The sequence below is a fragment of the Anas platyrhynchos genome, chromosome 2 (genome assembly GCF_047663525.1).
Source record: "Anas platyrhynchos isolate ZD024472 breed Pekin duck chromosome 2, IASCAAS_PekinDuck_T2T, whole genome shotgun sequence".
NCBI classification, from domain to species: domain Eukaryota; kingdom Metazoa; phylum Chordata; class Aves; order Anseriformes; family Anatidae; genus Anas; species Anas platyrhynchos.
The window spans coordinates 142,462,287-142,485,569 of NC_092588.1; the positions used below are offsets into that span (position 1 = coordinate 142,462,287).

Consider the following 23,283-nt stretch of genomic DNA (forward strand, 5'->3'; position numbering starts at 1 on the left):
GGAAAGGCTATAGATGGGGCAAAGGAAGAATTATGAAAGAAATACCAAGTCCCATTTCCAGAGGTAACACATACATAAGTGAATACAATTTTTTATGTCTCTGTGGATACACACACTATTAACAATGCCATTTACCAACATCACTCAGTGTTGGGGAGGAGAGGATGCTGAAGATTGACGATTGTGTTTTATTTTCACAGTTTCAGTTCACTGCTACAACTGGACGTCATCTGTGTCTGAAGGCAGATTGTTTTTCAGTTTATCCTACGAAGCTGGCCCTTGACTTTAGAATTTAAATCTTTTTCTTTATGCACACCAGCAGATTTGTCTCAGGTTCTCCTAGCAACAGTCACCAGCATAAAGCAGACCAGATTTTCTGCAAAACTGAACTAAAACGTCAGAAATCTAAACAAATGTTCTACCTTCACATAAATATTTTGCCTGGGATATCAGGAAAACTGGAGATGGGAGGCAATGGGGAAGTACACCACAGACAGTCCACAGCACGTCCTGCTCAAGAAATTTAACTTGATGAAGGAATATCTGAAGCTGGAGCAAGTCAGGTGAGGGGCAAGCTTAACAGAAAACTGATTTCTGACCAACAGAGCGTGTGCTTGCAAGTGTTAAAGTACTGATATATATTTAGGAAAATGGGGAGTGGGGGTGTTTGCTGATACACTGATGAGCCTCATTAAAATCAAGAAGCTCAAAACAAGAGAAACAGGCTTAAAGCTTAATGGCCATAGACAAAGAGCCTCACCTTTGGCCCTCCTGCTGTTCTGAAACTAGAAACCTTCCTTCCTAAAGAAGAGCAGGGTTCACTATTGGACTGAAAGACCACAGACTGCATTTGGGAAGTTGGGAAGTTGCACATACAGCAGCCTTGAAAAGGAGAGAGAAGAGCTTTGTTCAGCAGAAGGATTATTTATATAGATCCTTTTCAGAGTACCCTGTTGGCAAATCTAGTCACATACTTTGCTGAAAAAAGTAAGCAGAAAGGGGACAGAAAGCAAGGACACGCTGGAGGGGCCGGGAGCGGGTGCGTGACATTCTAGGACAAGAATCAGAGCAAGGAAAGCAACCCACTCGTCCAAGAGCTGGACTCAAGTTCATGCTTGACTTTTCTCTCCTGGTGCCAACTGGAAATAGGAGGGCTGCTACGGAGGACACACGCTCATCCTTCACACGGGACTGGAGGAAAGAAAGGAGGCTCCTCATGTTATCTTCCAACAGCCTGCTTGCAGGAGATGCTGAGCCGAAATGGGGCAGCTGAAGGAACTCAGCAGGTCCGGCCTGTGCAATGCCACCTTGCAGAATTAGGCTCTGTAAACGAGGAGCATCTCCGAAGAGTCACGAGGGCACCTCACCACATCCTCACCGCCGGCCCCGCAGCTGAAAGGAAGAGGATGTTAACGCAGGGCATAAGGAGAGGGGATCTGCAGAGTATTTCTGGGAACGAGGAGAGAGCTGTGGGAAGGCAGGCTGGCAGATGGCGACTGACGACAAATGGAGCTGAAGTCCTGCAGAGGAAGAGATTTCAGCAGCCCTGCGGAGACCCTCGGTGTGGAGAGAAAACAGTTAAGGCAACAAACCTCCCTCCTCCCCGGCTGCATTGGTGACATGCCAGAAGCCCTTTGCTCAAGTTCGCAGAAGCATGGGGGAAATGGAACTTCAAACATCTGGAGCACGGGGGTCAGAAAGTGCCACGAAGGCAGCTGGCCCCGAATGCAGGAGCAGGCGGTCTGCCGGGATGTCAGCGGAGCGAAGGGAAGAGGTGGGATGGCTCCGTGGCTAGGAGCAAGAGGCTGGAAGACGGCAGATTGCAGCAGCTCTATTCCTGGCTCTGCCAGACTCCCTGTGCTGTGCCAAGTCCCTCCGCGGCTCGGGCCGGCTCCGAGGCCGCCCGCGGGCATCTGCACCCCGAGCCCACACAGGCAGAGCTCTGAGGTGCTCGTGTACGGGCCGGGCTGCCTCCAACCCCTGCCCCAAGCACTGCCAAAAGCAGTGACAAAGACACCAGGGGTTCCTCCGAGTTGCTGGGGACAGCAGCAGCTTCCGTGGCGTTTTTCCCTGCTCTAACAAAATCCCCCATCCCTCCAGAAAACGCTTTCCAGTATTTGTGGAGGTTGAGCAGCAGCTGAAGGCACACCACCACTTCACAACTGTTTTGACACAGGAAGCACAGAACCAGCTCTATCAGCTCAAAACCACAGCTCCTGGCAAGTTACCAACTGCTAGCCATCCACTTGAGTCCCTTGCTCTGCAACAAACCCCTGTGGGAAGGACAGTGCCCGTTTTGGTCTATTCGCCCACGTGCCCGGTGATAGGACAAGGGGGAATGGGCTGAAGTTGCACCAGGGGAGGTTTAGGTTGGATATTAGGAAGAACTTCTTTACCGAAAGGGGTGTGAGGCATTGCAATGGGCTGCCCAGGGAAGTGGTGGAGTCACCATCCCCGGAGGTCTTTAAAAGACATTAAGATGTTGAACTTAAGTGACATGGTTTAGTGGAGGACTTGTTAGTGTTAGGTCAGAGGTTGGACTGGGTGATCTTGGAGGTCTCTTCCAACCTAGACAACTCTGTGTGTGACTGTGTGTATTCAGTCATCCCTGCTCCCCTCATCCTTTCTTAACCAAGACACGATCCCAATAAAGGAACAATAAAGGTACATCTACAGCTGGCTAGAGGAGGAGAGATGTTCTACACCATCAACAGAGTACACATTTTAATGATTAACTAACACCAGTTGCATTGCTAGCACAAGTTTCCAGAGAAAAACCCACCTAAATGGAACCAATGGCTTGTTAATTATATTTGAAAACAAGCCAAGAACGCAACAAATCTGCTGATTAGAAGTGGTCTTTAAAATAGAAGACACTTCAAAGGAGAAGTGCTTCAAGCATGCAGCCCTCCTGATTGATGCTGACAGAACAACAGTTGGGATGTGCAGTCATAACGTGTTAACTTTGTGTTCAGTCTTCAAAAAGCACAAAATCAGATAAATGCTTGTGCTTATGCAAAGTCAAAATCCCAACCGTATGCATGGGTTTATTTCAGTACCTGAAATTGGATTTTAGTCATTCTGAATTGCATTTTTGCTGGGTAATCCTCAAGATATGCATGCATGAGTAGGTTCATTTGAAAAACAAGAAAAAAGATGCTTATGCAAGCTCCCACATGAGAATTTCAGCATTTTAAAGTGGCTGAATGAGTCCTCCTTTCCTTACTGGAAGCAATGCACTTGTCTAGAATTAAACAAAACATACAAATCTAAATATAATCTTGACTGAAAAAAAACACAAGGACAGAAAGGAAAAATTAAAAGGCTTCTTCAGTAGTTTGGACTCGCTAAAGAACCACCATGGGAGTAGAACAAAATTGTATGTCAAATGAAAAGCATTTTGTGTGCCAGAAAAAGCAACTTCATAGGAGATGAACATGTGCAATTGCAAAGAGCACTGCAGGTGGCTGAAAAGGAAACCATCTAAAAAAAGCCTATAAAAAAATAAACTCAACAGAACAAGTTTGAACTTTCTGAAAGTTTGTCAGAGGTGAGGAACTGAAAAAGCTGGAATGACAAGCCAGAACGTTAATGCCTAAAGGGAAAAAAAAAAATAAATGTAGCCCCCCCCACGTCACCTCCCCACGTTTATTTGTAACCTGGCATTTCAAAGTTTAAGGTGGAAAAATCATAAAAAGTGACCTAACACAGCCTCTGTTTTAATTACTGTGGTTTATTTTATCTCTCATAGCAAAAATAAAAGATTTTCCAAATACAATGGTATGTTATGTGGTTAGGAGAGTGGACTTACTGTGCATAGCATGATTATTATTTTAATAAAGAACAACAAAACTCCCACATAAAATTTATTATTTGTCACATGTATGTACTTGAACGTTTTCTGAATTAATTTTTCGGATGTTTACTTTTCCTAAGAACACACGAGAAATCCCATCACCCCACAAAGTCACCCCCCTTGCCCAAAAAACAGAGATGAATTCAGGGCCTAGATGGTGTCTAAGACTGACAGTCCTGGGACAGACTGTTTCCCTAAGACACAAAAGTGGTGCCATACAGGTGGAAATGACGTAGAGTATCCTCCAGCCACCTGCCAATGTAGTTTTGATTACAAATCATCCAAGGGACAAGTTATTTTCATACCTCTTTCATCCCACCTCATCTGATGGGGCCAATTTTTTCTCTTAGGCCCAGTGCTGGGGGGTACTGTAAATAAGATGGCAGAAGCAACCCGTAGCCACTACAGATCCCATTTAAAAGCTCTCAGTACACTTATTTCGCCCCGTAGTTGACTTCCTACCCGTGCTACTACCTTTGGTGTGTTACTGCAGCAAAAAGCACTCCCGTGTCACTTCAACAGCAAAACAACGAGTATCTGACAAGCTCTTCATTTTTGTTTTCAGAGACAAATATAGAATAAGAGTTCAACTCTCTAATCCAGTCTCTCCTTTCTCAATCCCCCTTCTGTAAACAGCTCTCTCCTGGAGGTGTATCAGAAGACAAGCCATATGCTTCAAAGCATCGTCAGCTTCACTCAGCTCAAAACCTCTTCCAAAAATCCCAGTCTCCACAGCACTGGGAGCGAATGAAGACATTCGAGCAAAAAAAGGAGAGTTAGCAAAATCCCCTGACAAGTATCATAAGAGAAGGAACTATTTTGGACTGAGTCATACAGACGACTTGCAATTTGGGATAAAAAAATCAGAAAACAGACAGCTCAGTCACGCATGTATGACATTTAGGAGTTCAGAGGGAGGGGGCAGGGCAGAGAGGGAATTACTAAGGCTGCTGCACTTCTCCATTGCCATTGTAATTTACACACACACACAACTAAGAGGAAGTTACACACTCCTGTAGGTGGATTTCCTTCAGTCTCCTGCTCTTGGCCGCCACCCATGTGAAATACTGCTGTTGTATCTGCTGGGAACATCCGCGTGGCCTTGGCAGTCCCAGCAAGCAGCATGTACGCCTACTGAGTCACAGCCTTCCCCAGCCAAAATTCTTCCAGGCAAAGCCAGGGCACTCCAGCAGAGGATCCCAGCCTGCGAGGAAACCATCCCAGCACCTGTCCCCTCCTGCAGGATCACTGCTCAGCTCCATCCTGCCTACGGAGGCTGATGGCAAGCTGAGAGCAAGTACCTACCAGTCCTGAAGACAAGTCTTGAGTGTAGGCACAGTGGGTATCACTACATCCCCCTGCTGAACATGTCATCCCAGCACTGTTACCCTAATTTCATTACCCAGACTGATTATATACATGTTCAGAACTGGGTGGTCAGTTAAATATCTATGCTCTGATTGCCATAAAGATTTAATGTGACTGCAAATGCTTGGGGAGAAAAAGAACGCCAGCCTTGGGAGATGATGTGTCGAAGGCAGTCTGCGGAAGAAGGGCAAAGTCTGTAGTTTTCATGATTTTGTCTCCAGGATAACTGATCCCATGGCTGGGGGCAGGCAGAGAGAACAAAACGCTGCCTGGCGCAGGAGAATGGCAGGAAAAAAGCAGATGGGACATGTCTTCAGTGTCACTTTAGGCAATGTCAAATGAACGCCATGCAGATGCTGGCCAGCAAACTGATCAAAGCAAGCTGAGGAACGCACGCTGGTGTCCTGCAAAGATATTCCTGTTCCTCTGGTGGGTTAAAGGCTGCAGCAGCATTTCAAGAGAAAGCCCTGCAATAAGGAGCAGCACTGACTCATGCACAACTGGCCTTTGACCCAGGCAATAGCACGTAGCTCAGCACACACACAAATTGCTGAGCTCCCGTAACTGCATGGCAAAGCAGCTGGGATCGATTCGCTGCTACACTTACCTGAACCGGTGGTGGGCAGTGAAATACTTCTCAGAGATAAAGGGGCACATCAGGATGCAATTTAATGGACTGCAGAGACACAGCTGTGCAAACTTCGGTGGCCTGCTCCTCCTCCTCATTGTTTTGGTAAATCCTGATCTCCCTGAGGTCAATGTACTTTATGGATTTAAGTTATGTATATCTATCCAGCATTAGTGTTTACTCCTAGAAGGATATAGCTAGCATAAACAACAACTACACATTTGTTTTTAAAACTACCATGATGAAGAAATCTAGGCAAATGAGCAGCAGGGGAAGAGTACACAGAAAAATTATTGAAATCTTTTGTCTAATAAATCTGTAGACCGTTCACAATCTGCTTTTTTTTCCCCCCAAGATGTTTGCTTAAGTCATGTAATTGTTTGCAGAACCTCTGCTTTCTAAAAATGCATTTGGGAGAATTCACACCACGTTTTCTTTATCTGTTCCTACCGATTAGATAAGGCTGTTGAATAATACAGAAGTAGGTGGCCAGTCACTACCCAGCAACAAACAATCAGCAGCATTCTCTCGGTCTTACGTCAGGCAAACCTTTCACATGAAAAAATAGCGTTTAAAAAGTTTTGCAAGTACTTTGCAGAAAGAAAAAATGTTAGGTATGTTTATTCCAAGTAATTCAGCCAGCTCTACTAGAGAGCATCTCCAAAGTTTTTATGCGCTGTCTGAAGAACTACACGCTTAAACAGCCCAAAGAAATGCAATTTTGTAAAACGCTGAGAGATAACTTCAGCTCTTTGAAAATAAGATGCTACTTGGAGTTATGGCCACATCAAGCTCCTCTTGCTCCCAGCTTTGGGGGTCTAGGAGCAAGAAACAAGCTAAAGGGGAATGAAGCTTGCTATTCTCTGCCAGTCATGAGGCATGCTGCACTAACGCAGGAATGCTTAAAGCAGCAAAATGCCAAGTGATTTAACTTCAACTTCTCTCACAGAGAACTTCCAGAAACCATCCCCCCATTTCCTGAAGTCCCACTATTTGTTAGCGTGCCACAGCTTGTACTAAAGAAAAGGAGAAAACATTAACAAAAAGACCACAAACACCCCCAGAAGTTCCTTACCAGCTTTAGCAGCCAGAGTGGCACCAACACTATCACTACAGCTGGGGTGCTTCCAAACTGTGTTATGTGAAGGACAAGTACCTCTGTGCTCAGCTGGCTTTCTACTGTCAAAGTAAGGCTCTGATGGATGTGTCTACAGATCACATGGATGAATTCACGTACCAGAAACAGATATACTTCAATACATTGATTTAGAAGAAGACTAAAACAGTGATTTGTGAGGGGTGAGCACAGCATTCACAGCATGCAGAGGGGAAAATAAAACAAAGGATGGTTTGGCTCCATCAGGTTACAGGCTGATAACCCTGTCAGTGACACATTACATTGCTGTCTCAACATGAGATTTAGGGTGTATGAGGAAACCAAACCCAAATGTAGTGGCACAACTAAGAGATTACGTAGTTGAGAGAGTCTAATTTGTTTCAGGCTGTTTGATTGCACTTCTCTCTTTACCTTAATGCCCTGAAATTACATGAAGATAGTGATATTTCTGGCTATGACTTGCAGGTTGCACCTCCCAAATGGAGATCGTCCTCAGTTACTTCAGCAACTCATCCATCACCAGCAGGTCAGGAAAACAGTGCCCGGAGCTGCAGCACTGGTGTAACACAATATTGCTACCTGCTCTCAAATGCCATGTTTTACCTGCCAAGATACACATGTAGATCAACTGCATAACTTTAGGTTCTGTGTTTTTGTTGTTGTTGTTTGTAAGAACATCCAGGTTTAAATAGCATTTGATTTCTTTTTCTAATTAAAAGGAATGAACAATTTGTTTGTCCACAAGCTGGCATGTTATCAAGTTAACATGCACTACCTATCAGTAATTGAGACACCAAAAACACGTATGTTGCTCAAAAAAACAGCAACACCTCTCCTAGCCTAGCTCAGGAGATAAGCCTTATCTACAGAAGAACTCATCTCATTTAGTCCTGTACTATAACTGGCCATTACTGCATTTTGCCCAATATTTGTCTTAACAACACATACAAGGAAATCCTATAAACGCACAACAAAGGATCAGCTTCCCAAAGATGACGTTTATCCCCTACCCAGTCAGATAAAGGGTGATTTGTGGTTTGAAGGCTTTTCTCGCATCCTCACCCAGCCTAGTTCTGTTCAAAACCATACCGTAAAGAAAAAAAATCCCCTAAAACACTGAGCTCAACAGGGAAGCGGAATTTCCTACTATCAAATCAAGCCCTTTGGCCATTATTCAATGCTTCATTGTTCTTATATTTGCAAGGGATGGCTGAGTAGACCTCTCCCAAAGCACTGATATGTTCTGTAATTTCCATCAACATCACTCTAAACTGTAAGGTCCCTATCCTACCTGCTCTCACGTTGTACAGAAGCCTGACAGCTTTTAATCATACCCTTGTTGCTCCTGTTTTTGCCATGCAGAGGAGTTCCAGATGGCTTGACAAGATCAGACCTACGCTTGACTTACAAAACATTATTTTCTACTGCAAGCAAAGAACAGAGCAGCAAGTTAGAGAAATCACAAGTTGTGCTTCTGTCTCCATGACGCTACACTGAACTGTGCTGATGGATCCCCTGTAAGTAACAAACATCCCAGGGCAACACATGAGGGAAGAAGCAAATGCTTTTAGGCACAAACAGGTGAACCTACAGGACCACTGTACATTAGTATTCATAGAAGAGTTTATTCGTGAAAAAGCCATTCTTATTTAGCAGATTCTCAAAGAGGAAACAAAATAGAAGCTCTGCGATCCTGTGCTCCTGCACTACGTCCATTTTCATGCCCATATAATATAATTAGACACAGTTTTTAAATAACGTAACCATTTGCTGGAACTAGAAATGAAGATTAGGCTTTCCTCTGCTCTCATAGCACCCCACCTGGAGTGCTGCCTTCAGCTCTGCAGCCCCAGCATAAGGACGTGGATGTATTAGAACGAGTTCAGAGGAGGGCCACAAGGATGATCAAGCTGCTAGGGCACCTCTCCTATGAAGACAGGCTGAGGGAGTTGGGGTTGTTCAGCCTGGAGAAGAGAAGGCCCCAGGGAGACCTTACAGAGGCCTGCCAGTACCTAAAGGGGCCTACAGGAAAGCTGGGGAGGGACTCTGTGTCATGGGACGAGGGGAAATGGTTTTAAACTAAAAGAGGGGTTAGATTAGATTAGACATTAGGAATAAATTCTTCACTCAGAGGGTGGTGAGGCCCTGGCCCAGGCTGCCCAGAGAAGCTGTGGCTGCCCCATCCCTGGAGGTGCTCAAGGCCAGGCTGGATGGGGCCTTGGCCAACCTGGTGTGGTGGAAGGTTGGAACCAGGTGGCCTTTAAGGTCCCTTCCAACCCAACTCATTCTATGCTTCTACGAAAACAACAGCTTTAACAATCTATTTTTTAAAACTGAAGAAGAGGCAGACATATTTTATGGTGGTTACTTACACGCAGCCAGCATTCCAAGTGGAAATGACTGAAAAAGCAAATCATGGCATCTAGTAGTTGTTACTCAAACTGTGTTAGTCTAAAACATATTACTATTTTTCTCAAAAAAGAAAATCCCTGCCTACAGCACAGCTTTTAGTCAAACAAATCTTGATCTCTGTTTCCTCCTCACTTTCTGTCATGGCACTAGCAACAGGGTCAGTTAAGAATCACAAATATTCTCCAGGGGAATAAATAGTTCTGAAATAATATAACACATAAGCCTATTTATAAGTCGCTGTTTTGCTATAAAGGATGTGAATACGTACAATTTCACACACATTGTTTTTCTATACATTAAATGGAAACTTTCGTGCTCTGCAACTGGCCCCATCATGCCCAAGCTTGCACTGTCCCACTGGTGCTGGAAAGGGATGCTCACCTGGGCACAGCAGCCACACGACAGGTATTTGTTAAGGTTAACAGTCTGACACGCTTCCACACTCAAGTTACAATAGGATCTGTCCCAGCTTTAAAAAAGCAGCTAATAAGTCTTTCGTATACCTCCCACGAACTAGTCCGCAGTGAACCAATTCTTTCCTATGTAACCTGGAGAAGGTATTTTACAAGACGTGCACAACTGACACATAAACGGGTCCCTAAAGGCTGTTTGGAAAGAGAAGAAAGCCAAACCAGCAGCAGTATAAGGAGTGTCAGAACGTTACCACGGCCTTATAAAATACTCATGTGAACCATTACCTGGTTCTCCATTTACAGATCACCATTAACGAAGTACTTTCACCAGCCAGCAGAAAGTGCTAGGCAATTCCTGTCCTGGCTGCAGGAGAAGCCCAGCCACAAGCACCCAGCTCGTGTGTTTCAGTGACACCATACAACCAAGACACCAGCTCTGCCATACAGCACCTCCTACTTACCTTCTCCCTCCCTTTCCCCAAATATTGTTAGTTTAGGCTTAACACTACCCAGCCAACATCAAAGATAGCTGCGCTGGATGGCACAGATCTTTAAGTAAGTAAGTTAACATTTTGTTAAGTAAAAAAAATGTTAAGTAAGCAACTTAACATTTTGGCAGCTTGTTACCTGCTGCTGCATCTCACCCCTATCTCTTCCTCCATTTCCTTCCTCCTCTGCCCTCGTGCTAGCAGAGCATTGGCAGAGGTGAGAAAACCCTAATACAACATGAAACAAGAGCTCCTTAAACAAGCGGTCTGTACGTGAATAGACCTGAAGTAGAACGAAAATTAATTTTGGCCAACAATCTAATCAGGTGCATCTGAAGGGAAAAAAAAGCCAGACTCCTGAACTTTAATATATGACTTCACAGGAGGTTAGCGACACGTTTCATTTATGTGATGTATCTACCAGATACGAGAGGTTTTCATTAAAAAAAAAAAAGATTGCGCAAACATCTTTGACTCGTTTGCTGTACAAGTCATCAGAAGGAGCCTTCCAGAATAACATCCACAGTCCTGGGATTTTTGCTTTGATTTCAGAAAGCAAGAGGCTGCATCACGCCTCTTAATTCAATATCTAAAGCTTATGGCCAAAACCCCACAGAGCAGAAACGAGGCTTTTATGGTCTAAAAGAGACTGAATATGATATGTTCAGACTGCCCTTCGACCAGAGTGTGGATTAACAATGAGCCTATGACGGATTTCACTACGGTGAACAGCTATTCCAGTTAGCTATTCCCCAAAACCACCTTCAAACCCAGTACTCACAAAAAAAAGGTGGGAATAAAGAATGACAGGAAACAGAAGTTTCTGACTCAATTTCTTCTTCTCTGCCAAAGCAGCTGCCCTAGAGGAGTCACTGTGGTAGTCACTTGGTCATCACAGAAAGGGTTACAGCTGGTTTTTCGCAGCCAGACATAAAAATAAAGCATTCCCATGACAGTTAACTCATCAGCCGAATGGCACAGGAGTTCGACGGATCCTCTGTGTGCTTGTTTGTGGTCATGAGGAGGAGAATTTCCCAACAGAAGAGCTGACAGGGCAAGCCTCTCGTGTTATGTTACCTTCTGAGCAACTCATACATAAGGCGTAGAAGCTGATATGAACAAAGTTAACAATTTTCTTAAGGAGAGAGATAACCAGAGCAGGCACAATACAACTTCTGAGAGCCTTGGCCTCTATCATGGAGAGTACAGGAAGAACAGGATGTGAAGCAAAGGCCACAGAGATAACTGTCAGCACTTTATTAGGAAAGCAAATGCCACCCAAGGCAAGGTTAATTTAAGCAAAGGGGGCAAGTTTCTTCACCACATTAGGAATATTTGTGTCTGCTCGCAATGAAGGCAGTGCAAGAAAAGCAGAAAGATGCCATTTTCTTCCTAAGACATACATTAGATAATACTCTTGTTCCTGCAGAAACAGCGCTTCCTCATGCACTTTTGGATGCGTGGAAGGGAAAGTTTGTATGGAAGTGGAGCTAGCAAGGATTTGTAGACACTGCAGGGCTGTGGCTCAGTCAACCCCCAGTCTGCAAAAACACACGGGGTTACTCCACCTTGGGTACATGGCCTTGCACCTCACCAGCTCTCCTAGGGTAGTTGCTGGCTCCATCCTCAGGTTTCTCAAGGCTCCTCTGCCCTGAAGCTCAGTCATTCAGCACATGAGCCAACTTTCCTAATTTAGAGTTATCCCCAGATTTGCTGAGGACATGCTTTATGTTCACAGTGGTCTCTAAAGAATGTTCTGAACAATGTTAGTAGCACTCAACCATTTCCCAGATCTGGCTAATTTTCTTCCCACTTAACAGTCTTTGTCCAGCCCATACGCTCTTCACATCAGAGATCAGAGTTTTATTTATCCTGTTCCTTTTAAAGAGGCAACTTTAGGGTGAAATACCTGAAGCTGTTCCTTGGAACCATTAGGTGGAACTGAAGAGTACCATCCACAGGCATACCAAGAGTACCTGAGTAATTCATGCTTGCTCCCAGGCATGGCCATCCACAGACATCCCCATAAACTAAAACACTAGGAGTCACCACTGTATGTGCACTACCTTATGCCTCTTAATATCAGAGACCTGCTGACCACTTAGCAGCTATTACGCTCTTTTTTCCTGGCATTGAAGACCAGCCAGCCTGCTCAACTTGCTACTGTTTACAAGTTCATCCCTCTAAGCCCCAGAGCATCACTGGCAGAGCTTCCCTGAAGCCTGAATCCACAGGAGTTACCAGACAACCATACTGTACAAAATGCATTTGGCTTTCTGCTTGCCAGAGTTGTGTTGAGTTACACGTGCAATGGATTAGACATGGGGGTGACAGGCAAGACTCTTCTAAACCAATTCAGTAATTTTCTGCTTCTAACCTTTAGTGGTGACAAAAGATGCACATATATTTTCTTGCTGAGAATTATGCTTTCAGAACACTTTTCTGTAATAGCCCTCATTTTGCACTGGAGAACAGCTTCAGATGCAGAGGGGAATGTTAACACTGAAGATTTTAAGGGGTGCATTGTTTCCTGGTGTAAAACATTTCTTAAAAAGGAGTCTATTCCTTTCTTCGTGATTCAACAGGCATGGACTGAAATACTGAGCTATTAAAAAAAATATTTATGACCAGGAAAAAAAAAAATAGTTGCTACACCCAGTACTGCAGCTGCTCAGACATAAACATTTGTGAGAGCTGATCAGTTCATTTTTCAGTTGGACACAGTAAACAAGGATGTCCCTGTCAACATCTCTCTTCTCTGACAGCTCTGGCTCCATCACATCTTCATGCTCCTGAAGCTTGTGGAAATGAAGCAGCAAAAGCGTATCTTAAAGTATGTTTCCTAAGTTAGCTCTTGTTCCTAGGGGGAGGAAAGAGGAGATGGGAGAACCACCAAGAAACCTAAGCCACAAGAGCAAAAAGGCGTAGGCCCAGCTTTCTAGAGGGGCAGCTCTCCCCTGTCAAATGTTTATGAAGAGCTCCCATGTGAAAGCTATGAAGAGATAAACTGTTGACTTCTCTGCTAAATGACAATTTTTTAGAATAAAGGGGAAGATACTACAGAATTTATTCATTTATTAGAGAATTCACTCATGGGCTTGGGGACACATGCAGGAATGACACAAATGAACAGTATCAGTGTAAACAGCAGACTAGAAATTCATTTAAAAGCATAAATTTCATTCAGATTACAAATACAGTGTTTAACACATCAGCAAGGAACATGAGGAAATGCTTCATTTATTCACTGAATTGGCAATCACCTTAAGAAGTGTCATATACCAAATGTTAAGGTCTTCATTCCTGTCCCACTTCGAAGTCCAAAGTCCTTCCTGCTGTCTCCCACTGCAGGCTGACCCTTTTACTCTATCACTGTCCGGACTATGCATTCATCCACCTTCCCTAAAATCTCTACAAAAGAAATCAGTACCTGTTCCTGACGTTTCAGATGCTGCAAAGAAAGCTAAACACTTAGCTATTGCTGTTTGGTCCTCAAGGAAAGTTTCTTTTGGTTCGCTGCAGCTGAAGACAAACAGCTCCTCCCCAGCTGAACCACTGCTCTGCTAAAACCCAGCATTTGTGGGTGCACAAGTCATGTGGGGCTCAAACCTTTCCCCTGCTGCCCTTTTCACACCAGTGTCCCATAGGGGAAGTTCAGAGGCCACACCACGACAGTACTTCAACCAGGCTGGCTCTGTCTTTGTACCCTGCATCAGAAGTAGCTGAACTTCTACCTGAGGTTTCCTCCCCAAGTATCAGAACAGCTTAGAAAGGTCAAAGTCAGTAGCAGTGGTTTAAACCAAAGAGCTGGGCTGTATATGCACAGCTCTGTATCATGGGTGTAGTAAATAATTATGTTGCAGGCCACCTCAGACCGCCACATTACAGCTGGAAGTCAACTCTGACTGCAGAAAATATAGATGCAGCTGAGCTGGCTTTCATGTAGCAGCCAGAGTAGAAGCCTTTCCTGGAGCTGTTCGCTGTCTGTTCAGAGCAGTGCTCCCTCACCCCAGTGTGATTACTCATATGAAGCCTCTGCTTGCTCTCAACACACACAAAAGAGTTGAATTCATTTTTTCCTATAAAAGCAAGAAACTTTTCCGTCTGTACGATTAAGTTCCAGTAGCCAGAACAGAGCACACCTCCCCATTTAACTTTTCATGAGTGCTTTTTCCACTGAAGGCGGCACATAGCTAGGAAAAATGTCGAGTGGCTACTAATCAAGATTAGCTGTCCAGTCGTTTAGGCCAGAGTCATTCTGGAAAACATGCACAGAGAACTGAAATAGCGTGGCAGTACTGCGTGACGGAGGTGCAAGGGAACAGAAACTGCCCTTTCAGAGCGCTTGTTACCAGAAAAGTTTTAAATCAAATTGAACCTTACCCCACAGGTATCTGCTCTGTATTGCAAAATCCAGAATTGAGTTAATTGACTGTCAGTGCCTTAAATTTGTGTCTCTAGGTAATACTTCTGTGTTGAAGAATTCCATTTTGAGAACAGTCATCCCCATGCTTCAGTGGTATAAACTATTCACGAGTGATACAAGCATGGGAAAAGATGCTCTGGAAACTCAGATTTTAGGAAGTCCATCAAGAAACAGCACAGCAAGTTTAAGATATACAGTTTAAGCATTTGATCGTGTACATTTGAAAGCAAGCAGCTAAGCTAGTGCGTATCACCCATATCTAGTTTAGTTCTACAGAATTATTCCACAGAAGTTCATTTATTAGCAAGGATTACTCTCAGGAAGGAGCAACCAGCGACAGAAACTACAAGTGACCTTGCTAAACACTGCTCAGAAGCTCTACAAAGCACTGATTGTTCCCAGTCTTCAGCAAACAGTTCATGTATCAGGTGACCCAATAGCTTTCAGCATAGTGCCTTCAGTTCAAGCAGCAAACAGGACAGAGGGTTACCAGCTTTTGTGCTGGTATCAAACATTTGGGGCTTTTTCCATGGTTAGTCATATCAGCGGGCCAATGAGGATTTAACAATAACCGCCTCACACACTGAGGCTCTGAAACACAGAGGAAAAGATGTGTTCAGTACAACAGGACACGCAATGTTTGTGAAGGCCTGCTGGCTCAGTCCTTTGTGCAGTCACTTCTTTGGAGGTAGTCAAAATCTGAGCACCACAAAACCTCTGAATACTACTTGACAGAGCACCAAACTCATCTCCAGCAACTGTACTTCATCCTACTTCACTGTTTCAGCAGCAACTGCTTTTTAAATACTTGTTACTGCTTTTAACTCTTAGTTCTTCACACACACAAAGTCAAGAAGTGTTTCAGAAAGGTTTGTTACTAGGAAGGCCCTTCCACACGCACTGGAATCTCCTCCCTGCTGACACACTTTCAGGGGAACCACTGAGCTGCCATTTCACAAAGTTTTTGGAAACCATAATTACTCTAGGAACAGTAAACAGAGGTTAGCAGGGCCTACAGGGATACAGACAGCAGAGGCCATGAGAAGCATTTTCTTTCAAGTTCAAGCAGTTCGGTCTAAGACGTACCACTAGCACAGGATTGGCTGACCGACAAGGTTTTAAATTCACTGACCGCACTGAAGAACATTTTCATTTGAATCCTCTGAATTCCTTTCCTTCAAAAATAGAATACTTTTCCTTACCCCTTCTTCCTCAACTGCAGCTTCTGATTCTGGAATCTTAATTATTAAGTCCAGCTTTAAGCCAAATATAGTCCTAGTGCTTCTTGATAAAGGATCTGTTTCATTTCAATCGTGACCTCCATCACAAAGTGGTTTGTATAAATATTAAAAGAAGAAAGTCTTACCATTTTCAGTCGCATTACTCAGAGAATTCAAAGAAGACAATGTAAACTATGCAGCTCTCAATAATACAGGAGGCAAGATAATGCCTCTATTAAAAAGATTACCTGGGAGATATGGTTGATTGAGGACTCCATCCTCCGTAGCTGGGATGCCTGGATGTCCAGCAGTTGTAATACATTGTTGGCCAGTGCATTGATCTGATAAGCAACACTGGCTAGAGATTGAGTTGTGTAGGCTTTGGTCTCTTCTAACGCTTTCCTTTTATCTGGAGCCTGTAAAGCAAAAGAACAAGATGTTTGCTTAAGGCCAGGAAAAGGGTGGGGGTTGGGGGAAGAGAGGACAGGAACAAAAAAAATACAACCTATATTTAGAAGAATCTGTAATCAAGAAGATCTGACTGTGCAGTCAGACAAAGTACTCTATATGCATCTACGTTAAAAAATTCTCAGTAATAAAGAGCAGATAAGGAATTTGAGAAATATTTAACCATAACATCACATGCCAAGAAACAACTCATTCAGTAGAAAAAAATAACACTGTCGTGATTTGTTGGAGCTGTGTTTCTGAAGTCTGCCCATCCTTCTTTTCCAGAAAAATCTCCAACTCCCTAGGAACACTGAAGCATAGCTTTCGCCATCCCTTATGAGATCACATAACCCAAGCCACTTAAATCCAGAAAATATTTTCCCACAGTCGGGTATCCCCTGCTGCACACGCTGCCTGCACAACCACCCCTCCGGCTGTGCCGCGCTGGCTGCTGCTCCTGCAGCCCGGGAGCTGGGTGAGCAGAGCATCAGGAGGGTGTGCAAGGGGCTCCTGCATGCAGCAGCCTTTCTGACATTGCTGCTCCTCGTGGGAAAGCTTAATGAACACTCCTGGATGACTGGGAGCTTGCTGCTGCCCTCGCTTGCTCAGGTACCATTAACGTGGAGCAGCAGGCACAAAGAGAAGAGCTGGAAAATGTCACTGTCCGTGACCAGCAGCTGTCTGTGCCTTGAATCTCATGGCCCAAGCCTTCTTGTGAGCAGAACAGGAGGGACCAACACCACCTCCACCTGCAAAGCACACAAACCCCACTCCAAAGCGCTCGGTGTATCACAGTTTGGGGGGTGGGTGCTTCATCTGCTACCCAGCTCGCAAGCTGCAGCTACCCAGAACTCTTTCCTTGGGAGGAAATGTGCTGGGCACGAGGAAGGACTCTCAGGTGATGGCTCAGTACTAGCATAGTTTCTGCTGCATTTTATTTATTTGCACTGTAGTCAGCATCAGCAACCGAAAGGGAAGGTTCACGTTAATAAACAGCCTCTTCAACTAGACTTCTGTTTTTATTGTTGATCCATTTGACCAATGTTGCAGACAACTGTATACATCACAATATTGAGCACAAACTCAGCGAAGTTTGCATTCAAGTGAGCCCTCCTGCTTGAAGGAGGCTACTTGAAGCCTCCTGGCTTCCACACACTTACCACCCCTGTTCTTGAATCCTGCCTCTGACTTCATCTCAATATTTTAGCATCAGAGTATCCAAGTTGGAAGGGACCCACACATATCACTGAGTCCAACTCCTGGATCCCCAAAGGGCCACCCAAAAAAAAAAAAAAGCATCAGACCATGTGTCTGAGAGCATTGTCCAAATGTTTCTTGAACTCCGGCAGGCTCAGTGCCAGAGTTGAGTTAAATTTTAGTTTAACATCCATAAGTATTTAATAATCATGCCCCTCACTTAAAGGGCTGATAAGGCATCCTTGTCTCTTGCTTTAAGGAGAGAACCGGGAGGCAAATGGCTTGGATACATTATAAAGTCGCAGCATGGCAGAAGTACTGCAACCCAAGCTATGTTATGCTACCTTTTAATTAAGGATGATTTCAACCAGGAGTGAATCCCACCCCCCAAACCTGGGAATTTGTTTATATTCATGATTAATGTTCCCAGCAGTGCTCTGACACGCACTAGAACACCGAGTTAAAGCCACCCTTCAGACAGACTCACGTACAGATGCCTTCCACAATGCAAAGCAGGCAGCACAGTTTATTGCAATCTGTTGCCAAAAGGTAAAATAGCCTCGCATGCGCCAAGACCATGCTAGGCAAAAAAAAATAAAAAAAAATCAGTATTTCTGAATGCAAACAAAGCTGCCTTTTTAAGGTAGCTTAAAAGAATGTTGATGTTTCTAGATGTCAGAAAACTTTGTTAGCAGTCACTTACTTTAGAAAAATTTCCATGGTGAAGGACTTGTTACTACTACAAGCTCAAGAACCAAGTTTCCCTAACCACCCTGGTTCTCCAAAAAGGCGTTTTAAATTTCAAATCTCTAGCAGCAACTTAAAAAAAAAAAAAAAGCTACCACACTGTCCTACCGGTTTTAAGCCCAAAGAAAACAACAGATTATTTATATCTGAAGGATGGTGAAAATGCAGGTAGCAGAGTGAGATATCTAAAAGGGAAGTTTCACTGAATCGGACAAAGCCAGTAAGAAGCCAGTCAGCATAATTCTAACTTTATATTCAATGAAGCATAGATGTAAAGCCTTCACTCATGCATTTTATTACCAAGTTTTAAGTAAAGAGTGTCGGACTAAACACTAACTTGTTACAAAGCCACAGCACTCTATTACTGAGTGTTTTCAAATGAGAAAACTCCAATGTATAAAAAGCTTATTTTATTCTCTAATGATTTATTGATCAAATGCCTCGCCCTTATTTGCCTGAACACCTAAAGTTTCGGTTATTTGCCCAAACGACTGGTTTGGCAACAAGATTAGATGCACAGTCTATTTCATGTCCTAGCAGAATTACTTTGAAACATTTTCAAGCCCTGCAGATAACCCAGGCAGTTCACTGTGCAGCTTCCATAACAGTTTTAGTCTAAACTAGCTTGACATCCAGCCTTCTGCACTGCTTAATTAGGACTGTCAGTACCTGTGAGATACAAGCTAAAAGCTTCACAGTATGCAAAAATCAGGAGTGGAGATGGAAAAACCAAGACCATCAGCAGGAGGGAGCAGGGATTTCCGATGTTCTTCGGCTGGTATTTTCATCCGTCTCTAAAAAACTGGAAGTGGTATAGATGATAGCACGTTTACAATTCTTTCAGGTACTTTAGTACAACACATGAGCACTGGTTAACCATTCAGAGACGACACAACACGCTGTCAACTGACTGGGTATTCCTGACAGCTCAATTATTTTATGATTTTGTATTAAGAACTTTAAAGACACTGTTGTTTCCCCCATAGTTCTAGGTATAAGCAGAAATTTTAGTGTCATTTAATAGTAAATTGAATATTCGTTAAATCAAGATCATCACAGCTCTTGAAGTTTCCCTTGTGAAAAGCTCCCACTTGTATCTCCAGCATCTCCTTAACAGCAATATTAGTGTTGCAGGATCGCAGTTTGAAATTGCTTTCACAGAACTGGGCTTAATATTAAACACAGAAAGCTTCTCCTACAATCCAAGTGAACACAGAGACAGTTGGACCAGCATGGCATTCCACACTGCACATCGCGTATTTTTGTCAAACTGGTATCATAATACTTCCTAAAAAGCGTTAATTATTGTATTCAAGGCTAAATTGACTCTGCACCCAAGCAAACTACCACTTGTCTACTGATTCCTCAGTTCAGCAATGCTTCAGTGTCAAAAGATGAGGAATCTGTCCATCAGTCAGCGACTAACCTTTACAAATGGCATTTTCAGCCAATCCTACCCCCAAAGCACCACTCACAGAGGCACATCCCCAAAACAGCGTCTGCGCAGTGTACGAACCACCTGCCCTCCCAACTCTCTCACTCCCAGCTCATCCCCACCATTTTCCAGTTCATACAGCACAGAGCTAACTGCACGTAGCAGCTTCCTCCAAAATCACATCAGCTCACGCTAGAGCATCTCTGGAAGCCAGGCATTATATTGCAAGCACGCCGATCCACATCCTCCATACCTTTTCTCCAGCCTCTGTTTTTCCTCTTTCCACTTCAGTCCCACTTACTGCTCTGGGAATTCCCTGCAAGATGCCCCACCAGAAAAGCAAGCTCCACTTGCCAAAGGTCAGAAAGCCCTCATCAGGTTGCATCACCCTAAGACGAGCTGCCCTGCCAGGAACAAATTACTTTGCCTCCTGAGTGTGTGGCATGCATCATTCCACATTTTTCATCAACTGTTGAAGCAAGTGCAACCTCAATTATAGAAAAAATCCATCCATGAAAAACTACTAATAGAGCACTGCCCTAAAGCAGCCCAATGATCATTGAACTAAATGGAGCTGTTACTTATTCAGTGCCCAATATCCTTTCAGATGCTTGGCATCCTGTTCAAGGGCCTGATCGCTGCACCCAAGCTCCAGGAATCATTTACAGCCACTTTTCCGTGCCTCTGCTGTTCTTGCTCAGGATACACTTAATGAATTCAGCAGCGTGGTACGTTTGTTTTTGCTTCAAGGTAAGCACAAGATAATTGTTCAGTTTTGCATCTTGGTCACCTGATTGAAAGAAAAATCATTACTATGATCAGTTGCCACATGGGTTTAGCAGTCTGCCACCTATCAGTATTCACCAAATAAAACTATGCCATTCAACAAAGTTGTCAATATGCCCATTTTACTCCCTTTTGTTCGTGTCATTTCTCTAACTTCCAAGTTTATAGAGCACACACTTCCTGGTAAGACAGGTCCTATGGTTGAGGTTTCAAAGTTCTGGTCCTGACAAAGACTACAATGAATTTTTACCAAAAACAAACAGCCCAAACTTTCAGCTTAACCTAGCTATAACCTACAGCACCTCGTTTTTCCAGTCAATTGGAAATACTTTTACAGAATGGTGAAGACGCATATCCAAGTAGTAGCTCGGAGACTTGTTATCGGTACTTAACCTCCCTGAGAGCCAGCTGGTGCCACTCAAAGATAGAAGTTTCTGAACAGTGGCTTCCCCACTCAGAAAACAGGATCACTTCACCTATCTAAAGCAAGAGCTAGTGACATTACATGGATCTTTTAGAGGCAGCTATGAGCTTAACATTGCTGCTTCACTGATCTGAAAAGGCTTTTAATAACTCAAAGCTGGACCACAGTCTTAAGGGCCTGTTTTTTTAAAAAAACCTTCTGATTGCTATTGGCAAAAGGTTTGGACATTTCTAAACTATGCACAACATATGTTCAGCTTTGACCAAATATTCCACATTCAGCTGCAGTAATGTCTCAAATATTTAAGTACGCCAAGTACACGAGATAAAGTTTATCTGTTTAAATCCAGAGGTCACTGTAAATACAGGTTCCCTCTTACCTACAGCTCACAAAGGTTGCTTATAAAACACGAACACGATGTATTGTGGTAGACCTTTCAGGCTGTTATTGACAATTATTACAACAGATCAGTTACAAGGAAGGGAAGAAAGCCCAACTGGCAAGCCCCAGCAGCAGGTGCCATGAAGTTGCATGTTCTGGAGAACTTTCAGGAGCCAACAACTTACCCGGGAGCCATCCAAGGAAATGGGAACAGCCTGGTTATTACTAGAAGGTGCTCACCAAGGACCATTCAAGGTTTTTCTTGTCACAGGTGTAGCCGTAGGGGACATACCTCATTCCAGAGTGGCAGCGGATACCAAGGCTTTAAAATTTACAAGTAGGTATTGCTCACAGTCTTTACATACACCATCCAGATAAGGAATAGAGTAGGAACCAGGTGTGTCAATGCCTCCTGGAACAGCCTTACTTGATGCGTGTCACAAGCACATGATCTACAACACATGATGCTAAGATGTACTTCAATGGGACGGTGCATTAAGTCCTCCCCAATACCCACAGAGCTATGCTAGGCCTGGTATTTATCTGCCAAAAGTTACAGGTGGTTCCTCACCTCAATTCCCTCACTGGAAAACGGAGCAAGCCACTAGGAGACGTGGTTCAGAGGTTGAAGCTCAACCTTTGCCCAATATACTAGCATGAGACATCCTAACACCCCAGGTAAGCCATCAGAGGGTTACCAGTAGGCTTCATCTCCTGTCTTCAACATAGCCAGCCTCAGACCAGCCACCTTCCACGTTCTTGTTACTAGTACCACCTGCTTTGCCACTCATATCATTGCTACCATCAGTAAAAACAATCGTGGGAAATATAAAAAGAAAGCACTTATGACAGGGAACAGGACGGGACTTGGTAAAGCAAACCCGGTCTCCATATGAAGAGGAGCTGAAGCCACAAGCACAGATTCCAGAGCCCAGGCAAATCTCAGCTGAGCTGCCTCCCGAAAAGCAGCACTACAACGCGTGCAGCAGAAAAACATTCAGTGTTTCACAGAAGTGACTTGTCATAACTTGTCGTTTTGTTGTAGTTTTCTACTGTTCCTGAATTTGTGTGGGGTGTTGAAAGCTCAGGATTTTAGAGCCCAAGAGCTCACAGGCTATGAATAGTAACACACTGCAGCCGCTGAACATGTCCGTCTCCCGTCCAAGGCCTTCTCTCCAGGGGACTGGCAGTCAATCCTTGCCCTGACAATGAAAACAAGAGAACAGGCTGCCCAACACACCTCCTCCTCCTACGCAGCGGGGAGTAGCGTCAAGCAGGAGTACTGAAGCTCTCAACCACTTCACTGACTGGTTGGTCCAGGAGCACGAAGGAATTTAAGACGGAGGAGGCAGGGAAGGATGCTCAGCCACTCAGAACAGCTCTAAAAACCTAAGATCCCTCACACTAGCCCCGAAATTAAAACCAGGATGATGAAATGCTTTCAAGTCTGTTCAGCAAACAATTCCTCCTATCTGCTGAGGCAGAAATCCTCAAAGGCAGGGGGACAGGCATCTACAATTCATGCAATCCATCCAGCACAGGCAGACGAGCACCTACAACCAGCTCAACTCCTCTCCAGCGCCCACGAGCACTATTTCAGTGGTATGAAATAAGACTCGGTCTGTTCAGTTTCCCCAAAGATAAGGTGCCGTAACTCAGCCCTACCAAGTGCAGAGGAACTGGCAGAACTTGAATCTCCTCTCCCCAGGTAAACACCTTGCAAAACAAAGCTGGCGCTGGTTCAAGGCACCAGACGACAAGGCAATTACCACCACAGCAGCAACCACACCACAGCCCACAAGCAGGGTTTCAGTCTGATCCTCTTTAGAGACAATATTTTGGCAAAAATCACCGACTAGCCAGCTATTCCCTATCGAAGGTCAAGACACACTGGATTATTGTAGGGTGACCACCACACAGGACAGCCTCCCAACC

General features: G+C 44.1%; 1 protein-coding gene across 16 annotated transcripts in view; it reads right to left on the bottom strand.

Moving 5' to 3' along the window:
* Positions 1–23,283, bottom strand: part of ABI1 (abl interactor 1) — a 76,667-nt gene that overhangs the window by 37,800 nt on the left and 15,584 nt on the right. For all 16 annotated transcript variants that reach the window (XM_027450600.3, XM_027450595.3, XM_027450601.3 and 13 more), the window contains exon 2: positions 16,177–16,344. In XM_027450600.3, the coding sequence (XP_027306401.1) occupies positions 16,177–16,344 (168 nt within the window). The remainder of the gene's footprint in view (positions 1–16,176; positions 16,345–23,283) is intronic.